This window comes from Hibiscus syriacus, unplaced genomic scaffold, assembly GCF_006381635.1.
Source record: "Hibiscus syriacus cultivar Baekdansim isolate YM2019G1 unplaced genomic scaffold, ASM638163v2 tig00110482_pilon, whole genome shotgun sequence".
In the NCBI taxonomy this organism is placed as follows: Eukaryota; Viridiplantae; Streptophyta; class Magnoliopsida; order Malvales; family Malvaceae; genus Hibiscus; species Hibiscus syriacus.
This window is the reverse complement of record NW_024062758.1, coordinates 3,310,015-3,336,352: the sequence shown is the minus strand read 5'-3', so window position 1 is coordinate 3,336,352 and position 26,338 is coordinate 3,310,015. Positions and strand designations below refer to the sequence as shown.

The following is a 26,338-nucleotide window of genomic DNA, read 5'->3' as shown; positions in this document are numbered from 1 at the left end:
CAAATTTGAACACATATACTCCTCAACTAAGGTAGAACACATGTATAACTTCAAATTATTTTTATAATAATTTTATTATTTTTTAATTTAATCATTCAACTTTTCATTTTATTCAATTGGATCAATTTTATTCAACTTTACAAATTCTATGAAAATTCTTTCTTTCTATCTATTTCCTTACTCTTTTCATACTAATATCGATACTTTATATTCAAAACCACTTCTTAATTTACAAATCTTATTATTCAATAACAATAGTTAACTAAGCAGTCCCCCCAAGTTTTCTCAGCTGCAGTTACAAATTTGTTGAGCGGTTTCACCAAGTTTTTCATCAATGGCAGCGGCGGTGGTATCTCCTCTGACCACTTCCTTGTCGTTTTTACTTTATTGTTGTTAGATTTTCTTAATTTTCATGCATATTTTAACATATTAAACCTAATGTTTTGTTTTAATCCTTTTTCTAGTAAAGGATATCATAACTACCAATGTTGATATATAGTTTTTGATTTTGAATTCAAAATTCAAAATTCATCTAGGATATCATAACTACCAATCGTTTCTCATTCATTTATTTTGGACATTCTTCAAGTTTTCCTCTTTTATGTTTGATGCTTTGAGAATTCCAAACGATCAATCTCTATATGTCATTGGCTCAATTATTCAAGCTCTTGCTCATGAGGTTGTCAATGATCGATCACCAATATAATCACCCAAAACTTCCCATAGACAATAAAGTTTTATCTAATTGACAAGTTCATAAAAGAAAATTCAACAAAAGAGGGGGAAAGACAATCCAAGACTTGTAACTATACTAATACACAAATCAATCAAACTCATGAAGCCATAACTGCATGCCGTTTGTGCTTGAGAAAAGCCTGAAATTCTTTATAACCACTCCTGTAGTGCTCCAGAGTGAAAGAGAGCTGTCTTATTGCCTCTCTTTTCTCCTCAGCTACATCTAAGATCATCATTCTCTGCCTATCCACTTCCTTCTCAAGGTCCTTTATCTTCAATTTTAATTCATCTTCTAGATTCTTAGCTTGTTTTGTTCCTGAAATTAGCTGCAGATGTTCCCTGCTTAATTGTTGTAGGTGCTCCTCCATCTGCTGAATATGCAAATCTCGGGAACGAGCCTCGGCTACAAGAGTGTTTACCTCTGCAGTAACTCCATCTTTCTCGGCCATGAGCATATCATATTTCAATTTCAATTTATCTAAGTCCTTGTTCAGAGCTTCTAAGTGTACACCTTTGTCATTAAGTTCTTCCCTCAGCTGACTGATCTGACCTTGCAACATGGTCTCTTGAGCATCATACAAATCTTTCATTTCCATCTTCTTTGTTTCACATTGCTTTATTTTTTCCTCCAATGTTCTCCCGTTTAGTTCCCATTCTTTGAGTCTAGCCTCTAAGAGGGTCTCTTTTTCTAACAGACCAAAAATTTCAGACTGAAAACTTGCTTTTTGCATTGAGAAATTATCCTGAACATCGCATAATGCACCTTTTAATTCCTCAACTTCATGACCAAGATTAGATAGATCATTTTTGTACCTCAAAGTTTGCCCCTGTAAGTTCACAACCTGCCTCCTCTCTATGTCCAGTTGAGCTTTCAGTGTTGCTATCTCTTCTTGAGCCACATGCTTCAACATTGCAATCTCTTCCTCTGATGCCTTGATCTTTTCTTTACTTCCAGCAAGCTCCTCCATCAACCTCAAAGCTTTGGTGTTGGAGTTTGAAACATAAGTTTCAAGCTCAACTATATGTGTTTGTAATTCAAGTGTCTTTCCCTTCTCCAACTCAATATCAGCTTCCCTCATTTTAATGTCTCTCTCCAATGATTCAAGTTGAACAGCCATGTTCTCAGCAAGGACAGAAACAGACTCACTCTTCTTGAGCTCTGCATTCAACCTGATAATCTCTTCTTCTGCAATCTGGAGTTTTAGATTGTAATTCCTTAGCTCTTCTTCACACTTGACGAGTCTTTCATTCAGTTCTTCATAGCTTCTGTTTCCCCCCATATTTGAAATACCATCTGCATTCTCTTCATCATCCACCTGTATCTTCACCTTCATTGTTGGGAGTTCACTTTCTTGCTCAATTACTTTATGATGCTCTACACCGTTATCAGCATCCATCACCGAAGTAAGGTAGATGTTGATAGATGAGCTGAAAGATTCGGATTCAGAATCTGATGAGAATGAAGATGATTCAGTCACTTCCTTCAATGACAGTTCAGAACTACCACCGCCAGAACTGCAAGATGAAGCTTGTTGAACAGACTTGTGTATACCCATCTTTTTATCAGGTGTTACCATTGGAAAGTCTTGATTCAAACCTCCATCAGGGTCTTGAGTTAGGAAGCCAGATGATACACTTTTGCGCAATTCACCGGTCAAATGATCATAGCGCTCAGCCAGAGACTGATAAATGCGACGGAGTTCCTGAACTTGGACAAACACCTCAGATTTAATCTGATAGTGCTCTTCAATATTGTTTTCCACCAATTTCATTATTTGTTTAACGTTCTGGTTCATCTCTGCAGCCAAGAATCTTACATCATTTACAAGTTATGGGGTCACTACATTATAGTTAAATTGGATATCAAGTGCACCAACAAGAATTTATAATCAACCCAATTGAAGATATGCTTAACATATGAGATTTAAACCAAGAAGAAAAAATAATTAACTATAAAATCAAGAATTTCAAAACTAGGCTGCTTAAATAATTAACCATAAATGCAAAAACATCAAAAGTAGGGTGCTTACCTTTGGAATTTTCTGCCAGCCACTCAGAATTCTCTGGATTGAGATGACTATTCCACCAACACGATTTCATGTTCTTCGAATCATCCTTGTTCATATTTACTTCCATCTGTCTTCAAACAATGTAAGCAACGCTGTATAAGATTTCCCAAAAATGAACTTGTAAAGACAACAAAGGAAAAGAAGTTCCAAAAGAAGAGTAACAGATCAATTCTATTGTTGATGCCAACACAAAGAAATAGTTTAATATACTTATTTAGGAGGAATTAATTAGTTGTAAAGAATGGTTAATTTTAGATTTTAAAAAAATATTAATATTTTCCACTGTCACTATGGATAAAAATGGAAGTTGCAAGCTTAAGTTTTTGCCTAACTTGCCCAATGCCCAGTTCTTGTTTTAGCATTCTCTATTTCAAGTTCCAAAAAAAAAAATCCAAAGAGAGCAACTGAAATAGAAAGAATTCTAAACTAAAATTAGAAAGAAAGAACGGAAAAAAACAAATGATCAGCACAAAAATTCGATTTAAAATAACTAGATATGGATCCAAAACCAGATTGATGCAGAGAATCAGTACAAGAATATGAATGCCAACATACAAGTAGTAATTGATCATAAATTCAGGCGAAAAGGCAAATATGTTCACAGACCTTAGTGAAAGAATGAAAGAAGAAGGGAATTGAGGGTTGTGAAACTACACTTGGAGAATAGCTTTGAAGTAATTGGAGAGGATATAAACAAACAACTGGTGATAAAATGGAGAGAAAGGACAAGGAGAGGGGAACAAGGCTTTCCCTCTATAATTTCATCAACAATTGAAATTACAAAGACAACCAGTTTTGGGGTCTTTTCTAATTATGCATTATTGCCGCTTCCTTCTCTTTCAAATTTCCCTCTTCCTTTTCTTCTCTTGCTTTTTTTTTAAAATAATAATAATTTCAAACTATAAAATAAAACTTATTTATTTATTTATTTATTCCCATTTGTGTGGGCCTACAAATTATTATTTTATTGAATTTAAATTTTAATATCCTAAATCAAGTAACGATATCTCCATTAAATATTTTATTTTAAATAATTATCGTTAAAATAAATTTGAATTCAAAATTGGAATTTAAATAGAAAAGTGGCGGGAAATATAAGTATGGTGGAGCAGGTGAGATATTTTGATTTTTAGCATTTGGAAATGATTACAACCGTCTCCGAGTTGTAACCGCAAATGGGCAAATGGATCGGCTTCGGCCTTAAGAATCCTAGGTGGAGAAATTTCAACTTTAATTTCATTAGGGTAAAATTCATCATTACTTCATTCAATTTTACTCATTTTCTTATTTTATTCACTATATTTTCAATTCATTGAACTTTTGAAATGTTCTTGTTTTGATTATCCTGAATTATTTTTTATTATTTTCGTATGATGTAACATTTTTATTATTATTTGAAATAAAACAATTTTATTATGAGGGTGATTATTTTAAATCTTTTTATATTTAATAATAAAAATATTATTTTTTATTTTAAATTATTTTTAGGGTAAAATATATCATTTCTCACTGAACTTTAATCTCTTTTCTATTTTACTCATAGTACTTTCAATTTTCTAATTTACTCACTGAACTTTCAAATTGTTTTTGTTTTGATCACTCTGAATTATTTTATTATTAATTTTGTATAACATGACATTTTTATTATTATTTAATATAAAAATAATTTTTTATTTCGATGGTCGACAGTGAGCGGTGATTATTTTAAGTCTTTTAAAATTTAATAATGATAAAATATTATTTTATTGTTTATTTTAAGTTATTTTTATATTAAATAATAATATAATACAGAGTAATCAAAATATGAGCAGTTTGAAAGTTCAGTGAGTAAATTAGAAAAAAATAAAGTACAATGAGTAAAATATGAGAGAGAGTAAAGTTCAGTGGGGAATGGTATAATTTACACTTATTTTTTATTAAATAAAAAAATGACATGTCATACAAAAATAATAATAAAATGATTCAGATCAAAATAGGAGGAATTCGAAAATTCAATGAGTAAATTAGAAAAATTGAAAGTACTCTGAGTAAAATAGGATAGAGAATAAATTTCAATGAAAATGATGTGATTTACCTTTTTTTAACTGTAATCTCCAGTATTATTAAAAAAATAAAAATATCCAAAATAAAATAAGAATATTATCGTAAATCAAAAATATAATTTGGATATTTTCTTATAAATTTGAAACTAATTATTTTAGATCATATAAAAATCATACATGGAAAATGTTAAAAATCCAACCAAAAGACTCAAAGAAAAAATAGATACGAACAAATCTAACTACATATGTAAATGAACCACAAAAAGAAATTAAGCTATTGAAAAGCCGTCGGAAACCATAAATTATAGTCGAATGTCATGAGAAACTATTAACGAACGCAAAATCACGTATCTAAATTCAATTTAAAGGTTCATATCAGGAAAGATCAACAAGATTACAAATAACCAACCTCTTGATAAATTGTAGAATCATCAAATCCAATCTAATTTATTTTATTTGTGGATATAAAAATATTACGTTCTTTTTTTAATATTATTCATTTATAAATATTATGAAACTGAACTAATCTTTACAACAGAGGGTTTAGCGACTCTTCCACTCAATTTGCATTGAACATATATTTTAGGCGTAATATAAAAGTAAGGGTTTATTAATGTTATTAAAGTGTCTTGATCATAATTACTGTTAATTTTTTAAAAATTCTACATGTTGTATTCTACTAGTTTTGAAGATTTTACTTAAAAAAATTTAAAATAAATTAGTATATTTAAAAGGCAAAAGGGTATACGAGGTCTTCTACTTTTTCTAAAAAATTAATGTAGTTCTTGAATTTTTTTTTGTACTCAATGTGGCCCTCGAACTTATAGAATGAACTCAATATATCCCTTTGATCAACGATTTCTGTCGTTGACCGTTATAATGATGACGTGACAGTCTACGATAGCTGGTGACATGACTGGTGACATGAGTAATGCACTAAATTATGTTTTTTCAAGATCGAGGGCTAAATTATTTTTTTTAAGTTTAAGGGCTTGATTTTTTTCAAAAAATACAAATATTTTAAATTTTAAATATAAAATATTAGGAAGTTAAATATAAAAGTACCTTAATAATTAGTATTATTAATTAAATAAAAATATGTTATATTTAGTTTTAAAAAATTATAATTCAATTCAATTTAATTATTATTTTTTATTGAAATTACAAAAGTTAGTTTTGTCATTTTTGGTGGCGCTCAATACCAGCAATGATCTCTTTTAGTTGACATGCGATTGTTCTAGCTTTATCTAAGGCATAGGAACACTTGGTGATTCGATAATCCTATTTTTATCATTTTTAAATATTTTTTTATTTATTTAGTTCACTTCAACAAATAAAAGAGAATCTCTGAGATGTTATATTTTCATTAATTTCTCCAATTATATATGTGTCATTCACTTAAATTAGTATAAAGTTAAACTAATTTTATATATTTTATTAATTTTACAAAATACTGGCAAAAAGGTACCTAAAGCACTTGTAATTTAAAATTAAATAATAATATTTTAATAAAAAATAAAATAACAAATTAAATTAAATCATAATATTTTAAAAGTAAATATAACCAAATTTTATTTAATAAATAATACTAATAATTAATGGTACTGGTATATTTAACTTGTTGGTTTTTTTATATTTTAAATTTAAAATATTTTTGTTTTTTAAAATCAAATAAGTCCTTGATTTTTTAAAAAATATTAATTTGGCCCTTGAACTTGAAAAAAATCAATTTAGCCCATCTACCACGTCATCAGTCACCGTGGACTGCCATGTCAGCATCGTGGACCGCTACATTAACATTGTGAAGTGTCACATCAATATCGTAATTGTCAATGACTGAAAACATTGGTTAAAGAATTACATTGGATTCTTTTTCTAAATTTGAGTCGCATTGAGTACAAAAAAAACTCGAGAGACGCATTATTATTTTTAAATACCTCAAGTACCCATTTACCTATTTAAAAGTATTTTTTAAAAAAAAAATCTTCCCCCTCATTATTGTATCCTATAAAATTTTGTGATATTAGGTGAGTTGATAGTGATTAATTTATTTATATATATTAATTTTATTGTAAAGTAACTCTTTTAAAAAAAATAGTGGGATTAAAATCGAGCATTTATATAAATTATTAAATCAAGGTTCATCTCGAAGGCAATACCAGCTTCACAGAAAACCAATTGATATGCATAATCCCATAGATTTTGGTAAGAAGGACAACACGGCTTAAATAATTACCTGATGAGTTGCTTAACACCTACTGCATGGATGGATGCCTTCAACGTCCAATCCATTTTTCAGAATCTCTCTTTGTTTCCATTGAATTAAACATGCTCTTGCCCTACCTTCTTTTCCTGATTATTAACATCCCCCTTCTCATCAGTTGCAGCCTTATCTTTTGCAAGTTGGTTGTTGCAACTTGTATATGTCTTCCGAACGGAGAAATTAGCCTAATCTTTGTTATTATGCTTTCTACAAACTGAACATATATTCTATTAAAACAATTTTAGTATAGTTCGTAGTTGCTATGTTATTCCAACTACTACAAAATTAACACGATATAGAAAACATGATTTGAGGTTTAAGCCCAATCATTAGATAGAAATGTTCCATTACTTTCTATTCAACTTTCTCCCGACCAAAGAGACTAGTAGTAGTCAGGATGGATACACATACACACAGTTGAAGAACAATCCGCATTTATTTTACCGAAAATGATCCAAATTCATTTATTCCATATCAATAACAAAACACGACTCAACAGTTGGATATTAGTCAAATCCCAATCAAAGAACACTGGTCACCATTGCACCCTACCTCAAAAGGTTGGGTCTAAAATGAAAAAGCTCAGAGTTATTCTCATAAAATTGAGGCTTCTTGTGGTTTCAATACCTGTGTTCCAATTTCTCCTTTTCTTTGAAGTTCTGGACATATCTGCACCCAGTTGCACAGAACACATAAATAGACTACGAAGACACATGAAATCAATAATTCAGATTGTGTATAGCAAAATGTGAAATCTATGCATGTATGCCAATTCCGACACAGGTTAACATTGATCACAAAATACTCTCATGTCATGCAGATATGCCAAAGAGATGATGTTAAAACTGTCGCCCTGAACAACCAAGGGTAACTCATTCCACGCTACACAATAAGACATTTGAAGGGAGCAGTCAGTCCTGACAAAGTACAACAAGATGTAATTCTATGCTTGCAGAAATGTTCACGATGAATGTAAATAGAACTCAGAACAACAAACTACTTTCTTATGCTTCAAGAGTGTAACACCTCAAATCTAGATAATCATTTACAACATATAGTGGCAAGAACTAGAAGTTAGAGTTTACAATTTTGTCACACTCAAATTCACCATATCTACGGATGTATCAATGTTAAATCTGCTTTTCTTTTTCCTTTTTCTTCACTCTGGTTCCTTTGAGAAGAAAACCAACAGTCAAAGAACGTGAAGGCAGTTAACATGTTAAGCCGTTAAATTTTATTTAGATGGAAGCTGCTTAAGCTGTATACAGAGGGCATGTTCCTGAGTCTCAAAAACAAGTGTCACTTCATCTGCTTTAGACAAACTCAACACGTCTCAAATCTAACTCTTCTATTGTCTAAAGTTTAAACCAAATGAGAAGCAAATCAAGCAACAGAGTGTAGCTATCTTCTCCATTCAATAAAACCCTAAAATCAAAAGTTCGAAATTTGACAGTGTACTGATTTAAGATGTTAGTCTAACAAGAATAGAGACAGTATTTTACCTATATAAACAAATGAACTAGGTCGACAACGTTGGAAATAAATCATATAGGGATAACATTAAGTTGATAACAATATTCTGATATAAATGACGTTTATCCTTTACACTGGTTTCACCCTCATGATGAAGAGCAATTGGGTACGATTGAATTCCAAATACAAGAAAGAAAAAACGGCGAAATCAACAATAAAATCCATCAAACAAATAGAAGCAACTCTAACAGGCAGAACAGATAGATGATAGATCCACAATTAAAGGAAACGAAAAATATGCAGGAAACCCTAATTAAAAAGGATAATAACTATATTATAATAGTATTTTGTTAATATAAATAGAAAGGGAAACTACGTGTAGGTTCCAACGAGAGGGGCGAGGAGAAGAGTAGCGCTGATCCAATTCTCGGAGACCTTGTGGGAGATCTTGCCCGGCAGATCCTTCCACAGCCCACTCATTATCTTCTGCTGGAACGGAGACAACGCGTATACCACCGCCCTCATCTTCACCGGCTGTTTCCCCATTTCCTTGCTTTCGGCTTTTTCTCAAAGTTTTTCCTCTTCTTTAACCGTCGATTATGTAATTTGAGGCGTAGTTCTTAAATTATAGGGAAAACTGTAGTGGAAAGCCGCGCGGTGCTTGCTCGGGCATAGGCCTTGGTTAGTTAACCAAACAAATCACGGGGTTTAATTTGACCCAGTATCTACTTAATCAGAAGAGCCGTAATCAATTTAGGCTTAATTTTTTTTTCCATTTAGGTGTTTAGAGTTTTTAGCTTAGAAACTTAAAATATATGTTTTATATTTTATTATCCTATTATTTTAAATGTTTCTTAAACATTTAATATAAAAACAAAATTTAATTATCTTTTATTTTCTCAAAATAAGAATTAAAATCCTTAATATCTAAAAAATTTCTACAATTCCTAATTTCTCAAAATAATCTCTAAATATTAAACTTTTATCATATTTATAATTGCATTTAAGGGTCTCGGATGTCATGCCGGTACCATAGTTATAAAATCTTTTCCTCTCACCGTAAGAGTCACAAAGTCTAATTCACAACATCTTTTGTTTGTCTGTCGTATTTGTCGTTCGTGACATATATTCATATTCATCGCCCGTTCTCGACACTTTGTTTGTTAGTTTACGATAATTGAATAATGAAATAATCAACACTAAAATCTGGAGACGAAAATAGTGGATGGTAATGGTTGATTCGTCAATGACAAATGAAATATAAGATATCTTATAAATTTAAAATAAATTAGAAGATAACAATTATATTATTCAATTTATATTATTCATTAACGTAAAATCATGATATATAATTAATTTCTCATTCTTTATTTCTTATTTATTTAAATTTAAAAAAATATGCTATACTATCCAAAAATTAAAGAGAGTTTGAAACTATGTATTTTCTCATTGAAAAATAATAATGTTTTGAGGTATTCTCATATTTTAAAAAATAAATGTCTAATCAAGATGCCGTTAATTAACGGCGGAATGATAGGAATTTTTTTTTTTGAAAAGTTCAATTATCAAATCGAATTGTTTAGAGTTTAATGATTAAAACAGAAATTTTATCAAAATTGAGCGATGAAATTTATAGTTTGACAAATTCATAATCATATTATTGGTCAGTCAAAAGATAAAGAAGGATAGACTGTTTGCAGTGAATGTTTTATACTTTTATGGAAGGGTACAATGTGGTGTAAAAGTTTGATCCTCAAATCTAATAAGAAGCGACGGATTAAGAAATAAAAAAATGAGGTCTAAAATTTTAATTTTTTTTAAATAATAGGTATATAAAAATAATAATTTTTTTTAACATATTAAAATAAATTTAATCACATTTTCAAAATAATGAGATGTACTTCTTAGGCATGGACTCATGGACCAGTATTGTTCCGGATTTGGTATCCTGCACTTCTGACAAGCAATGCTGGAAATGGCTTTTACCTTTTGAATCTTGAAAAAAATCACCTTCGAATTTCATGTTTTTTTTTCTGCCATGATCGTTGATCCCATACCCTCAATTATGAGTGCAAGAGGATACTTGTTTCGGTATCAGTGCCAGTTTCAGCATTTACAGAATGGAATCGCCATCACCAGAAACACCCATAGTCTTCAAACGTATAACGTTTCCTTTCATCCCAATTCTAGTCGCCGCCGTGCAACTCTTATGACCACCGTCACCCATGCCTTTTCTCTCTCTGGATCCGGCTCCGGCGCCGGCGCCGAATACTCTTCATCAGGTGCGTTAATTTCCTTCCTTTTTCCCTCTTTTTGCTGCTGCTGCTGCTTCTTCAAACCGATATTCTTAAAATATGTCGTTAAGCAGTTCTGTTGTTTCCTCAAAATCAGTTTATTTTAGTTTATCTAACGTATAGTAAAGTCTCGAACCATACTATTGAAATTCTTAGGAGAATTAGTGGATATTGGGAGGAAGGAGAGAAAGAAGAGAATAGCAGGCATTGACCAAGATGAACTGTTGGATCCAAAACTCTTAGCTGATCCAGACAGCTGCTTTTGTGAGTTTCATGGGGTTGAAATTCATCACAAGCTTCATGACCCAGAGTTGCATTCTTCAGATAACTCCAATGCCCAAGACCAGACACAGACACAGACACCTTCCTTAAAGCTTGGTCTTCCTATGATTCTTCTACACGGTTTTGGAGCTTCTGTTTTCTCATGGAACAAAGTTATGAAGCGTTTGGCTAACCTCACAGGCTCCAAAGTTCTTGCCTTTGATCGACCCGCATTCGGCTTAACTTCAAGACTTGACACTTTTGGGACCAAAGCTAATGATGTGAAACCTCTGAATCCTTACTCCATGGCGTTTTCTGTGCTTGCTACCTTGTACTTTAATGATTTCTTGGTTGCAGAGAAAGCAATTCTGGTGGGGTATGCCATATGTGTCTTTCTCGTCTTTGTTTTCTTGTTTTCCATTGATACATTCATACAAAAGCCTTTTCTTCAACTTAGATCCTTGTCTCTTTTGAGAAAATGTACTAATAGTATAAATTGTACAGGAGAGATTGTTTCTGTCTCTAAGTTCCACTAATACCTCTTTTATTTTTGCATACCAGGCACTCTGCTGGTTCTCTTGTAGCTGTTGATGCATATTTTGAAGCTCCTGAACGAGTTGCTGCTTTGATCCTTGTCGCCCCAGCAAATTTGCCACTCGTTCTATTCCTAAGCATGAGGTTGTCGAGACTAAAGGCGACGGATCAGACTCAAATAATCTACCAAAGCCGAGGTTTGAGTTTTTGAAAGGCTGTTCAAATTTATCAAGTATGTCACACAAGCGATAATGCAAATGATGACTTGGATGGCAAATATGCTCAACTCTCTGTATAAGAAGCACTTTCTTCTGTTCTTCGATCTGCTCTCGGTGTAATGCTGGTACTGACTTTGTGTGTGGATAAATTTTGCTATGTGCCTTGCTTGAATTGCTTAGAGGCTTTTGCCAATGAAAGTGGATTTTGTTAATTCTTGCAAATCAAATTACAAGTACCAAACAACCTGATACTGCCCTGCAATTATGTGTTAACCATGATGTTTATCTCATCTATTTGTTGCTTAAACAAAGCGGTTTTTAATAGGTTTTTTCTTTTTTTCGATTTGATATGTTGTATGCTGTAAAGCGAACTATTTATCATCTTTGTAGGTAAGGATCATAATTGATAAATTCGGTGTCGCTGCTGTAAGAATGGCGTTTTATGATTGTTTTATGATTCTAAACAAGTCAATGAACACATCATAGATGGCTATACCAAGGAGATACACACTAAGCTCTATACTGTTATTATTAATGGATGAATGCTTAGATGGCTGGTGTTTATTATTTTCTGTTGCCTTTAAGTTGTAGTGGTTAAATCTGGATTTTTTATGCAGCCACTGAGAACTAAGGGTGGGGATAAGGCTCTTGTCGAATTCACCGCAGCGATTCTTTTGAAAGGCGAGTCTGACACGTAGCCACCGCTGTCAAAAAGACTGCACGAAATCTCCTGCCCTGGTACTAATTTCTTGCTCTGTATTATAAACTTTGAATAGGAAAGATCAGGAAAGATGGTGAATTGAAAAGGCCTCTTTTAAATCCATGTTTTAGCTGTTAAGAACTCGAAAGAATGTTCGCCCTGTGAAAGATTCGTGAATCAGCCAATGGATTAGCAAAAATGAATATCTAAATGCTACTGGTATCGCAGATCCTATATTCTTGTACTTCTTTAGTCTGCTATGTGGCTTTATTGTTGATATGCATAGGCAGAATGTGGTTTCACTCTTTACTGTCTCAATGAAACTTAGTTCTGATTGTCACGGGTGACACCGATCGAATCGTTCCTTCTTGGAATGCCGAGAGACTGTCGCGAGTCATCCCTCATTCGGAGCTTGAAGTAATTAAGAATTGCGGCCACTTGCCCCACGAGGAAAAGGTCGGCGAGTTTGTTGGAATCGTCGAGAAGTTTCTCCAAAGAGCTTTTGGTGGTTTGGAGGAGCATTTTCTACTTGCAGTAACTTGAAAATCGTATGCTTCAGAATGTTCAGTCACTGTTAGAGGACGAAAAGGTATTGGTCAAATAGACAAAAGAATAAAAATAAAATAAAGCGATGTTCTTGTAATCGAATTAGGACAACATCATGAATCTTACAATAAGACCATTGTTTTTTGCTGTAGAATAACAGCTTTCACAACCTTGGTAGTAATCGAGACTTGTCATGCTCTAGATACTGAACATTTTGTAAACAATATCCATCGAATAATTCTGGGTAAACTATTCCAATGGTCACTAATGTTTGGGTAAGTTTTCGTTTTCACCACTGATGTTTCAAAAGTTACAAATCAGTCACTAACGTTATCGTTTGTTATAAATTGGTCACTCGCCTTTAACATGCTTTACAGAAAACACACGTGGCTTGTTAACAGCAGTTAACAGGCTTAGCTTGATGATATAATTACACAAATAGTCCATGTTATTTATATATTATTTCAATTTGATCATAGTTTTAATAAATTAAAATATATTTATTTTTAATTCTTATAAATAATGATATATTTTTTAAAAAAAGAAATCAAAAATTTAAAATTAGTTATAAAAATAAAAAATTAACCTTTTTTTTAATAAAATTAACATTTTTTTCTTTCCCAAACTTTTTTTATTCTTTTTAAATAAATACTAATATTAAAATCTTGTTTGTGAAGAAAATTTTTCACTCGGTGCATAAAATTTTATTAAATTTTAAATTTTTTAAAATTAATTTTATTAAGTCTTTCATTTTCTGAATAGTCTTATAATTTAATTTGTCATTAAATCTTTTAAATTAAATTTTATCACAACATAAATTGTAAATTTAATTATTATTATTGATATGATGAAAAATTAATAAGCACATAGGTTGTGAAATTGTTTAAAGAATGGATCGAACTGCATCCGAAGTGACTCGTGATGATATCATCGGTGAATATTCCGAGAGCTTTGTAGATTGGGTAACTAATGGAGATTTTCTTCTTCCGATAATCGTCAAGTCGAACTAGTTCGTTATAGATTCGTGATAGAATTCATTTCAACCACAATAAGAAACAAATTGAATCCATCCGAATGATAGATTCAAGATAATAAAAATAAATCGGCCGAAGGTCTGGCTTCTACATGAGGAAAAGCAAATTTTCAGCTCGTGTTATATCCGATGATACGACCACATTGCTTTAATCACGATAAATTCATTAGGTGGTGTAAATCGGTGCCTATAGCTAATTCATTTTTGAGTTCCAATTGCCTCTATCTGCAAAAAAGTCATAGGAGTTTCGATTTCTAATGCTTGAAAATATTTCATAAATAGATTTATGTCGTCTTATTGAGAGCCCCTTAACATTATTGGTATTCATGTATTTCCGCTTGCTTCGGTATAACATCTTTTTGGGAAACACATAAATGTGCATTCACAAATTTATCATTTCATGTTATGGAACTTTTGTCGGTATATTATTATTAGCTTGAATATTGGAATTTTATATTTTCAAATCACTTCAAGTAATATTAAATTAAATTTTTGGATAAAAAATTACTTGGAAATTAAGTTTTTTCTTAAATCATGGAAGAGGGAGGGGCTTCAAAAATTTACTTAGTGCCAATGATATCATCACGAGTCACTTCGGATGCAGTTCAGTCCATTCTCTAAACAATTTCACGACCTATGTGCTTATCAATTTTTCATCATATCAATAATAATAATAATATCATCACATTAATTTTTTTATAACTAAAAAACATTTAATTATTTTGTATAAAAATATATCATTATTTATAAGAATTAAAAATAAATATATTTTAATTTATTAAAATTAGGATCAAATTGAAAGAATATATAAATAACATATACTATTTATGTAATTATACCATCCAATTAAGCACGTTAACTGCTGTTAATAGGCCACATGTATTTTTCGTCAAGCATGTTAATGTCGAGTGACCAATTTTTAACAAACGATAACATTAGTGACCGATTTATAACTTTTGAAACATTAATGGTGAAAACGAATATTACCCAAATATTAGTGACCATTGGAGTAGTTTACCCAATAATTCTCCTAATTGACATTATGGAATATTTTGATGCCCAATTGTCATTTTTTTCAACTCTTGATACAGCAGTTTCAAGTTATTATACGAGATAATTTACGGGATGTGAGAAATCGTATCTGCTCTCATGATATAATATCCAAACTCTAAAATTATTAATTTTTTTATATTTAATTTCATAAATTCTAAAAATGTTTTGAGAAAATTTAAACTGATAAAATGATAAAAAGACTATAAGATAAATTTGTCGATATCTAAGTGTAGACACTTTTTATGACCCCATATATTTATATATGTATATTATATATATATATATTGTATAATTAACACGTTTTACATTTCTGTGTCAGGCCCAAACCCACGTGTGCAGCCCAGCAGCAACAAACCAGCAGGAAACCCTAGCACGTTGCTTGTTCGAAGCCCCTTTCAAGCGCCGCATCTGCTTCTGGGTCAAGCCTCCCCAAGCCACACGTCTCTAGCCAGCTAGTGTTGTAACTCCCGCCGATCCTCTCGCCCCAGCAACAAACCGAACGTCTCGACAATAAGCGTGAGCGTGTGGAACACCCATTCATCACCAATAAAACAAACAGCATTAGTGTTCTATTCGGTTTCAAAGGGGTTGTAATACAAGAGATGAAAATTCAGAGGGCAGTCTACAAGGCGACTAAGTGTCATATTCAATCCAGAAGACGTGGTGCCCACAATTGAAGAGTACATCACTCTACTACATTATAAAGGACTCAGAATGAACTGGGTCTACATCAAGCACAATGAAAGTCTATCTTGGAAGAACTGACTGGCAGAAGTTGCAGGGGCAAGATGAAGGGAGTCCCTTCAAAGACAACAATGGAAAAACGATAGCTGAAATTGGAGACCCTTACTAACGAATTCAAGAAACAGACAAATAAACTTCATATAGTTCCTATGAATTGAAGACTCCAATGATGTATTCGTTGGGAACAGGCTCAACAAAAGATAAATGCCAGAAATGCAGTCATTCGAGACCTCTTGGGCCAGTACAAAAAGTAACTCAACATTTGCACGGTTCATCCAGAGAAGCCGGAGCGATTCGACAAGTTATTCAATCGGTGACAGACGAAGGCAGAAGACTAGTCAATATGTCAGAAGCTGTCAAGATATTTTTGTCTCTTAAAAGATAAAACATTTTTGTCCCCAATAAGGGTTATTTATAATAACAAGCACATTTTTGGATCCATGCCTCTAGCATTTCATGAATCATGCATTCTCGCATATTATGCATTATTTTTATTTTCTTTCTCGTTTTTTCATTTCTAACATGAGATGTCTCATAAAGGGAACAAACAAGTTTTGAACGCAAATTGAAGATTACATGAAGTGTGTTTGAAGATCCACAACGATGAATGAGATACTAGTGTGTGTTAGTAAGATTGAGAAAATTCAAGATCAACTCATGAAAACCCAACGAGAGATGATTGATCAAACAAAAAGATTTCAGGATGAATCTAGAGAACATATGACCAAGTTTATGTATATGATAAATGTTGTGATCCATAGAGAGAAGTCACTAGTGGATCCTATGAATGCTGGTGATGAAGCTGAAGAGCCAGATATTTCAGGTCCGGCCTAAAATCCAAATGTGGTTATAGAAGGTTCCCCTAGGCCAACTATGGAAAATGAGTTTTCCCTTGTGAAAGATAAGTTTCACTCAAAGAAGAGGGTCACAGAATATGACCGAATGTTGACCAAGAAAGCCAAGAAGGATCAACCTCTCATAATTAGAGGTTCTACCCCTTTTCAGTCATCAAGAGAGGACACTCAAGTTCTATCTATGAAGTCATTACCTAGTAGTCTCTCGTCATGGGGATGAAATGAGAAGAAAAACAAAGTGTAGGGTTTTCAGTTCCCTCTCTTCCACTTTTCACTTGAAAAATTACGTTCATAAATACTCTCAGTCGGATTGATTACACCGGGATATACCCAACCACTGTGGCGCTCGAATGAGAAATATACCTACAAGGAGATTCCTTGGGTAAACTAATATGGAACCCCAGCTAAGATTCCTGTAAACTTTGAGGATCCTTTAGAACAAGCAATCCAGAAGTGCAAGGTAGAAGACTCGGAAGTTGTCAATTCAACAGAGAATGCCTGCGAAGAACATCCGAACATGAGGGCTTCCGTGAATGTAATCCGGGATTGGCCTGTGGGTTTGAGAATGGATGGGACAGTTGTAGCCAGGAATACACCTCAAACTGCTTCAACAGAGGATTCCTACGAAAAACCTAAGGCGCCTGAGGATCGAAAAAGAAATCCAAGTAAAGGAGCTCCCATGAATATGGTTCGAGATTGGCCCGTGGGTTTAAGAATTAGTGGAATAGACGTAGCTTCAACACCTATATCAGATTTTCTGAAAGCAAGAGGGATTCTAGGAAACTCAGGAGGCTTGATGAATATTACGCCAATTACAGTTGCGATATGTGTTCGGGATCCAACCAAAACTATCACCACCGAGGAAAGTCGTTTTGGATCTAAATTTGAGCCCAATTTCCAGCAACCAGGAAAGTAAATACTGATAAATCACGAAGAAGTGGGGAATGGGGAGCCAATGAGGAATGTGTCTGAGGGTATATCAAAAAGAGCCCTGGCCAGTGAGGAATGGGGAGCCAATGCAGATAAAAACCCTAATCCAACTAGTAAGGTACCCAAATGAGGCCTTATTTCATTTCGTGGCATCCTGTTTGAATTTTTTTTTTTTGAATTTTCTCATATTTGGAACTTATTTTTGAACTCTTTTTGGATATTTAAATGAATTTATGTTGAATGTTAAACCAAATTTACAACTTGAAATTCCTTGAATATCACCTGAATTAAAAGCTTTTTAATAATTAAGGTTGTAAGTCTTTGACAAATGACAAGATTGAACCCTGCAAAACAAAGGCCCCTTGGTCCTAATTTAAAAGATACATCAGACTACATGTTCTTCTCTTACAGGGACCGAACTAGTTTTCCCTTCTCATGAAGAGTCCATCAAAGTTTTGGTATTCAGGTATGTGTTAGGAGCGAACAGAATGGGGGAACTAGCACATGAGATTGCAAAACTAATTGGTTTATACTTTTGTTTAAGACGTTCAATGATGATCATGATCTTCTCAGATGGAATGATCAAGTAGGTGAATCTAGTTTAGGTCAGTTGCTTGGGAATTGAAATCTAACGATGAGATTTTCTTACCTTCAAAAACACCTAGACTATAACAGGTTCTTCTTAACAAACTTAAGAAATTGGACACGTATACCCACATTATAATATTATTTATATACAATAAAGTTTGAGTTGACCCTCTAGAGCAATTGGTTAAACTCCCTGGCTTTATGGATAATATTCAGCTAGCCTGATAAAGGTGATTATATTATACAATAAAGCCTGAGCTGTCCCTCTAAGGCAATTGGTTAAACGCCCCGACTTTATGGATAAGATTCAGCTAACCTGATAAAGGTATTTACATATTGAGCTGTCCCTCTATAGCAATTGGTAAAATGCCCTGCTTTATGGATCCAGCTAGCCATTTAATGGAAAATCTAAATAAGGAGTTTCGGTAAAAATGGACTAAGGGAGTTAAGGAACACATGTTATAGTAAAATACACACGAGCACTCAAGAATCTCATTTTTAGACCAATATTTCTACACTACCTTTGTTAGAGGAGCTTACGAAGCTTGAACAAATGAAAGATTTCAGAGAACTGAAACAGAAGTGTTCTGAAAGGTCTAGCCATTGATTTTGCTAGTTGTGTTATTTTGTTCGCCTCCGATCAAAATGCCAAATCAAGAAAGATGGGCATGCCTTGGTCTTCGCGATGACCAAATCTATGAAACAAACCTTAATTTAAATAACCCACATCTAAAAAAACTTTTCGGTCTTGATATTTGTCAAAGATTTGCAGCTATCAAAGCTTAAAAGAGAATTTGATTCTTTTGATATTCAATAAACTCTTGTTTTATGATTTGCTTCAACTGTGAAAGCTAGAAGGATGCAATATTTTTCAAAACTCCTTTTGATATTTTTCGAAATTTTGAAAATTCAAAGGAAAAAAACATTTTCAAACAAGATGAGTTCTCTGGAAGCATGTCTTGGAAATCAACAAATATCTCTCTGAAGCTCAAGACTGAAGCTGGGGCAAGAGAAGCCGAATTTTAGGGGCAAAATTTGTTGGAGCAAGGAAAATAAATTATCTTAGGTTGAGGTTTGTAAGAGTACACCCTGGTGGAAATGAAGACAAACTGAGAAAATGAAGACTGCTCACGCAATTATTCCCTTCACAGTTCAACATTCTGAACATCAGATTTAAGCATGTTGAAGAATCCAAGATCAAGAATTGGAAATTTAAGATTCTAGCATCAGGAGTCGTCAAGACTGACAACCAGGGATTGAGATTTCTATCCAAACCCCAGAATAACATATGTTACATATGCATTTTAGGCATACCTAAGAGCATTGCATCTATAACATCACATATATGCATATCTTTGCAGGTTTTATCTAGAGCCAATTTCAACTTCGTAGCGAAGGAGATTGGACTCAAAACGACACAATTTGCTCGATAGTAGATTTCAACTTCACGACGAAGGATATCTAGCTCGAATATCAAACTTCATAATAAAAGGGGTCAACCACGGTTTCAACTTCATGGCGAAGGGAATCGTGTCCACCCGCAACATACACTACTTGGATTTCAACTTCAAGGCTCAGGATATTCAAGTCAAGGCTCAACTTCATGACGAATGGGCCATCCACGATTTTAACTCCACGACGGAGGATGTCGTACCTACATATCCACGATTTCAACTCCACAATGGAGGATATCGTGCCATTTGAGGCTCAACTTCACGACGAAGGGGCTTCCCAATATCAGAGCCAATTTTAACTTTACAGTGAAGGATATTGGACTCAAGACAACACAAGCTCAACTTCACAACGAAGGGGCGGCTGATTGTCAATAAACAACTTTTCAATGTCATTCAAAGTCAATTTCAACTTCACAACGAAAGATATTAGACTCAGGACAGCACAAGCTCAACTTCACAGTGAAGGGGCAGCTGACTGTCAACAAGCAATTTCCCAGTTCCAGAACCAATTTCAACTTCACGGAGGAGGATATTGGACTCGGAGCAATACAACTTACTTGGATTTCAACTTCACGACGAAGGATATCCAACTCAAAGAATGAGTGTCTGTCAATAAAATTCCCAGTTTCAGAGTCAATTTAAACTTCCCAACAAAAGATATTGGCCTCGAAACAACGCAACTTACATTGGATTTCAACTTCACAATGAAGGATATCCAATTCCAAGGCTCAACTTCACGACGGAGGGGCCATATACGATTCTAACTTCACAAATGGATTGACTTAACTTAATGACGAAGGAGTCATCTATGACACAGCAATACTGAAGTCTTCAGGACAAGTTTCACCTTCACGACAAAGTATGTTGAGTCAGAAGACGATCCAGGAGCTACTGGTCAAAGCTTTGAGTTCGATTTCAACTTCACGACGAAGGATTCGTGCTCAGAATTTTCCAGTTTTGACTCAACCTCACAACAAGGGAGTCATTTTGTGATTTAAGTTGACAAACCAGTTTCAGCATCGGATTTCAACTCTACAATAGAAGATATTCGATGGGGGTTGACCCCTATATGGATGATGTTATATAGAAAGTGTGTCTTTTAATCTTTGCCCTATCCCCGTTACATGACTATGGGCAAAGAGGGGCAGCTGTAGACACACTTTTTATGATCCCATATATTTATATTATATATATATTGTATAATTAACACGTTTTACATTTCTGTGTCAGGCCCAAACCTACGTGTTCAGCCCAGTAGCAACAAACCATCATGAAACCCTAGCACGTCGCTTGTTCGAAGCCCCTCTCAAGCGCCACATCTGCTTCTGGGTCAAGCCTCCCCAAGCCACATGTTTCTGGCCAGCTAGCGTCGTAACTCCCGCTGATCCTCTCGCCCTAGCAACAAACCGAACATCTCGGCAACAAGCGTGAGCGTGTGGAACACCCATCCATCACCAATAAAACAAATAGCATTAGTGTTCTATTCGGTTTCAAATACCTAAAAATAGAATTTTTTTCCTATAAAAGCATGTAATCAACACCATTTGTAAGGGGGGATATCATTACGAAATACAAAAAAATACGCCAAGATCACAAGCAAATCCGAAGCCTTTTTGTAACAAGTTCGAAAATAAATAAAGGTAGCATTTTGTTCTTACCTTACTTTCGATTTCCCTTGGCTTGCATGTCTCGTTTTCTTTCTGTTTAAAACCCATTAATACGATGAACGGGGGGTACTTTGCAAGATCTTTAAACGTAGATCTACCCCTTGAGGCTAATTTTTTTAGAAAATTTCTTTGATTTTCGGAAAGAAGAGGAGATAAACTTTCGAAAAAAGATTTTTTTTTTAAATTTTTATCGTCAATGACCGACGGTCAGCGCCGATCAACGGCGGTCAGCGAGGTGACACAGTGGTCGGAATCTGGAATATGCGGTAGTGTTCATGTGTTCTTCAAGAAAACAAGAACACCGAGAGAAAAAGGATAAGATGAGGGGGCTTTTTGTTTTGAAAATGAGAGGAATAAGGTTTAATTTTTTTTTGTTTAACTTAAATACTCGACCCATGGATCAGACTGGCGACCCGCCGGTTAACCCAGACTCGGGAAGGACACGCATGTTTCTGCGTATTAAATGGGAGATTTCGTTTTGGTCCCCTACTTTGTGAAAACTTCAATTTTGACCTTAATTTCGCTCTGAATTGATCTTTAATTCTGATTTTCTTTTAATTTGACCACCCAATTTTTATTTATATTTTATTTTATGTATATGTATATTTTTTTATATTTTATTTATATTCATATTATTAATATATATATATTATTAATTATTTTTTGATTATTTCTTTATTCACGTACTATATCTTATAACTTTATATATATATATATATATATATATATATATATATATATATATTATTATTATTATATTATATTGTTTTTATTTTTATTTTTTACTCTTGTCTTTATTATTATTTATATTATTATATGTATATATTATTAATATATATATCACTAACCTAACCTTTAAAATATCATTACCTGGGTCCCCTTTGTCCTCATCTAAGCAAATTTTTTCCCCACTTTCGATGAGGGGGAGTTGTTTAAATATATATATATATATATATATATATATATATATATATATATATATATATTATTTTATTTTATTAATACTTTGATATAGGTTTTTTTTAAACATTTGCTACATATATATATATATTATTTACTATAATTCTTTTTTTATCTTATTTATTTTATTTATTCATTGTTCTTTTCTTTATTTTATTTTATTTTATTTTCTTTATCTTCATTTTATTTATTCACGTTTATTTATTCTCTTTATCTTATTTGTTTTCATTTTCTTTATCTAACACATTTCTTGACTCTCTTAAGGGTACACCTTTAAAACTAGCTATGGTAAGTAATTGGGATCGTATTTTTACCTTTTAATTCAAAATTATAATTTTCTTAATTTAAGATAACTGGAAATTACATAGTACCGAAATGGTAGTTCAAGGGTGCTAACCCTTCCTTGACTGTAACTGACTCTCGAATCCGACAATCTTTGGAAAGACGCAGATCAGGTAAAAATTAAGGTATCCAATCTACCTATTTTTTATAAAATAAATGGTCGGTGGCAACTCCTAACCCATTTTTCTAAGTCGAAGCCCAATTCTGGGGCCCACCCGAAAGACGGTTGCGACAACTATAAATATATATTTTCATTAATTCAGGTGTTAGTTTACATTTACAGGACCCAACAGAGGCCCAAATAAGATGATACCCAACCTCCCGTTATACCCTAGGCCAACAAGCCCACACGCAAGAACCCTAGCTCATCCATCTCTCGCCTCAGTCGCCAGCAACAATGGTCGTTGGATCTAGATGAGATCCAACAGTCCACAGCAGACCCCTCTAGGGTTTTCAGAACCTAACAAGCCATGGTCAACAGCGTCGCATGTCCACGTTTCTCATCCCCGCCACTTTCCACAGCCACTCCTCGCACATTCAAACCAAACACCACAGGTGTGTGTTAGCACGACTCTTATCAACCAACAAAACCGAGTTTCACTCGGGATTAAACACTAAAATAGGAGCAGTTTAGTCCAAATCAGACTCTAAAAATAGCCAAATTTGAGGCTATAAATAACATGTAATCATCTATTTGTAAGCGACGGTTGATACGAAATACAAGCAAATATTTTGAGCAAATTATAGCCGAAGTAACAGAACGTTCGGGGCATTTTTTTGGCAATATTTCGAGAGGAAATAAGGTAAAAGGACTCATCTTTTTTTTGTTCTTGGCTTGCATGTAGTTGATGTTCGATCATCTTCGTTTCTGATTAAAAAAAAAACCAAAACCATGATTTTCAGCTAATGAATCGGGGCGTTTTCAAGATCTACTTCCGTAGATCTAGCCCCCGAGGCTTGCGTTTTTTTGAAAAATATTCGGATTTTTAAAACAAGGGTACAAAAGCATTTGAAAAACAAAAACAATAATTTTTTACCGCCTATGAACGGCAGCCGGCGAGGCGGCAGGGTTATCGGAATTTGGAAATTTACGACTAGGTTCAGATGAGAGCAAATGTTAGGGGTGAGCAACGAAACCGAGAAAACCGAAAAATCGACACGAACCGAGTAAAACGGTTCGGTTCGGTTCGGTTTGGCTTTAAACGGTTCGGTTTTCGGTTCGGTTTAAAGGCTTCATTTTTTTGATTCGGTTCGGTTCGGGTTTTTCATATAGAACCCATTTGTTCCATATTGAACCGAATAGACAATTTTTGTAAAAAAAATTATAGTTTCAAGTGATTTTTTCATTGAAAAACCGAAAAACCGAACCGAAAAACCCGAACCGTTAAAAAACCCGAACCGAAAAAACCGGTTTCGGTTTTTTCGGTTTTTTAACTATTCAGTTTCGGTTTCGGTTTAAATATTAAAAAACCGTTTATTTCGGTTCGGTTCAGTTTTTGGTAAAAAACCGAACCGAATACACCCCTAGCAAATGTTGAATAGGGAGGGTGCATTCTGTTTTCAAATGAGAGAAATAAAAAATTAAGAAAACAAAATGTTTTATATTCTCGGCCCATTAACCCGAGTTGGGTCCGCGCATTGACCCGTGTTCGACCCATTTTTAGTCTCCTTTGTTTCAATTCTTTTATTCCCCCTTATTCTATTTTAAATCCAATTTCCTTCTAATTTGGTCACCTAACTTGCTTTTTAATTCAATTTGACCTTTATTTTAATTTATATTATTTATTTTGTTACATATACGTTCTTTATATACCTATTATTAATATATATATATATTAATTATTTTTATTTCAATATTTTTTACATACCTCGTTTAAAGTTATTATATATATGTATTTATATAACTATTATTATTACTATTTACTTTTTTACCATTAACATATATATATATATATTATTATTATTATGACTACTATCATTACTATTTTACTTTTAACTTATATTTTACCCTTTTTATTTTTTTGATTTTCTTTGTTTTTTTGTAATTTTATATTTTAATTTTTTTCTCTTGGTCTTCATTTTTTTTCTTTTTCCCCTTATTTATTTTTGTTGTTGTTTCATTTATTTATTTGTTATATTATTATTGGGTTCTTTGCTTTATTCATTTTCCTTGTTTATTTTTACTTCTTTTATTTTTTTATTTTTTCTCATTTTGTTTATTCGCGTTGTTCATGTGTTTTCTTTGTTTTATTTATTTACTTTCATTATTTTTCTCCTCTAATGTGTTTCTCGACCTTTTTTAAAGGGTTCACTTTTTAATCAATCAGTGGTAAGTTTTTTTGGATTGTCATTTTAACTTTTTGATTTAAATTTATAATTTTCTTAATAAAGACAACTGGAAATTACATAGTACCGAAAGGACAGTTCAAGGGTGCTAACCCTTCCTTGACTGTAACCAACTCCCAAATCCAACACATCACTGGTAAGATGCAGATCAGGTAAGAAATAAGGTACCCAATCAACCTATTTACTTTTAAATAAATGATCGGTGGAAAAAAAATCATTTTTTTGTTTTTTAAATGCTTTTCGTACCCTTGTTTTAAAAATCCGAATGTTTTTCAAAAAACACAAGCCTCGGGGGGCTAGATCTACGGAAGCAGATCTTGAAAACACCCCGATTCATAGGCTTGGAATCATGGTTTTGGTGTTTTTTTAATCAGAAACGAAGAGGAGAGAACATCAACTACATGCAAGCCAAGAACAAAAAAATGTGAGTCATTTTTCTTTATTTCCTCTCGAAATATTGCCAAAAAATGCCCCGAACATTCTATTACTTCGGCTATAATTTGCTCAAAATATTTACTTGTATTTCGTATCAACCTACTAGAAGCTGTTAGGGGTCTAGAGGATTTAGTCCGAATGTACCTTTAATTTGTTTTTATGTCTCTTAAAAGATAAAACATTTTTGTCTGAATAAAGATTATTTATAATAATGAACACTTTTCTGGATCAATGCCTCCAAATTGCATACATCATACATTGCATACTTTGCATTTTATATATTTTATGTTTTTTTATTTTATATTTTCCATGTTTCTACATTCGTATTAACTAACAAAACATGTCTCAGACACCAAGCTTACTACCGCAAGCATTAGATACGCATCACCCGCATAATACTCGAGCAAAAAAGAGACAAATCGAGAAGATCAAAGAGAACATGCAAGACTGCAGAAAGCATTGGAGGACAAAATGGCTCAGAACAGTCAAAATACCATGGAGTCCATTAAGAAAAGCCAGGAATCCTTAGTCAATCAAATCATGGCTAAGTTGTCTGGCTTACAACAACAGACAAGTGCAACCGGAGTAGGTGCATCTGAGGGGATAGCTATACCACCGACCCCACAGGTGGTTATCTCATCCGGGATCTTACCTGGACTGCAATGTGACTCATTTGCCACCAAAGGAAAAGTTGTTACAAATTTACAAACTTCCACAACCGATCCTGACAATCGTCCGGATGATTATAATATCCCAGATTTCGATGAGGAGGATAAGGCAAAAAAGATGGAAGAAAA

At 33.3% G+C, this 26,338-nt stretch overlaps 3 protein-coding genes and 1 pseudogene across 4 annotated transcripts in view; 2 read left to right on the top strand and 2 right to left on the bottom strand.

The window, feature by feature from the left end:
• The window catches only part of LOC120128943 (mini-chromosome maintenance complex-binding protein-like), a 32,921-nt gene extending 21,869 nt beyond the window's left edge, over positions 1 to 11,052 (top strand). Inside the window, exon 15 of the mRNA XM_039146548.1 lies at positions 11,042 to 11,052. The gene's annotated coding sequence lies outside the window, so the exon portion shown is untranslated. The remainder of the gene's footprint in view (positions 1 to 11,041) is intronic.
• On the bottom strand, positions 699 to 3,467 carry LOC120128942 (protein NETWORKED 4A-like). Of its 2 annotated transcripts, none has more exons than XM_039146545.1 (3): positions 3,411 to 3,467; positions 2,766 to 2,871; positions 699 to 2,533 (listed from the first exon to the last, which is right to left on the bottom strand). In XM_039146545.1, the coding sequence occupies exons 2-3, from the start codon at positions 2,869 to 2,871 to the stop codon at positions 834 to 836; spliced, it is 1,806 nt and encodes a 601-aa protein (XP_039002476.1). In that variant the 5' UTR covers positions 3,411 to 3,467; the 3' UTR covers positions 699 to 833. The 2 variants fall into 2 exon arrangements, with proteins under 2 accessions (XP_039002476.1, XP_039002477.1); XM_039146546.1 differs by having other exon boundaries at positions 2,766 to 2,875; positions 3,411 to 3,425.
• Positions 7,553 to 9,204, bottom strand: LOC120128945 (cytochrome b-c1 complex subunit 8-like). Its single transcript, XM_039146549.1, has 2 exons — positions 8,959 to 9,204; positions 7,553 to 7,778 (listed from the first exon to the last, which is right to left on the bottom strand). The coding sequence occupies exons 1-2, from the start codon at positions 9,126 to 9,128 to the stop codon at positions 7,730 to 7,732; spliced, it is 219 nt and encodes a 72-aa protein (XP_039002480.1). The 5' UTR covers positions 9,129 to 9,204; the 3' UTR covers positions 7,553 to 7,729.
• LOC120128667 lies at positions 10,632 to 12,101 on the top strand (annotated as a pseudogene).
• The last annotated feature ends 14,237 nt before the right edge of the window (positions 12,102 to 26,338 follow it).

Bases quoted from the DNA above. Each gene is read 5' to 3' on its own strand.
- LOC120128942 (XM_039146545.1), bottom strand. From the start codon at position 2,871: ATGGAAGTAAATATGAACAAGGATGATTCGAAGAACATGAAATCGTGT. The intron at 2,534-2,765 runs GTAAGCACCCTA...TCTTGGCTGCAG, and splicing joins GCTGGCAGAAAATTCCAAAG to AGATGAACCAGAACGTTAAA.
- LOC120128945 (XM_039146549.1), bottom strand. From the start codon at position 9,128: ATGGGGAAACAGCCGGTGAAGATGAGGGCGGTGGTATACGCGTTGTCT. The intron at 7,779-8,958 runs GTAGTTTCCCTT...AACTGGGTGCAG, and splicing joins CCTCTCGTTGGAACCTACAC to ATATGTCCAGAACTTCAAAG.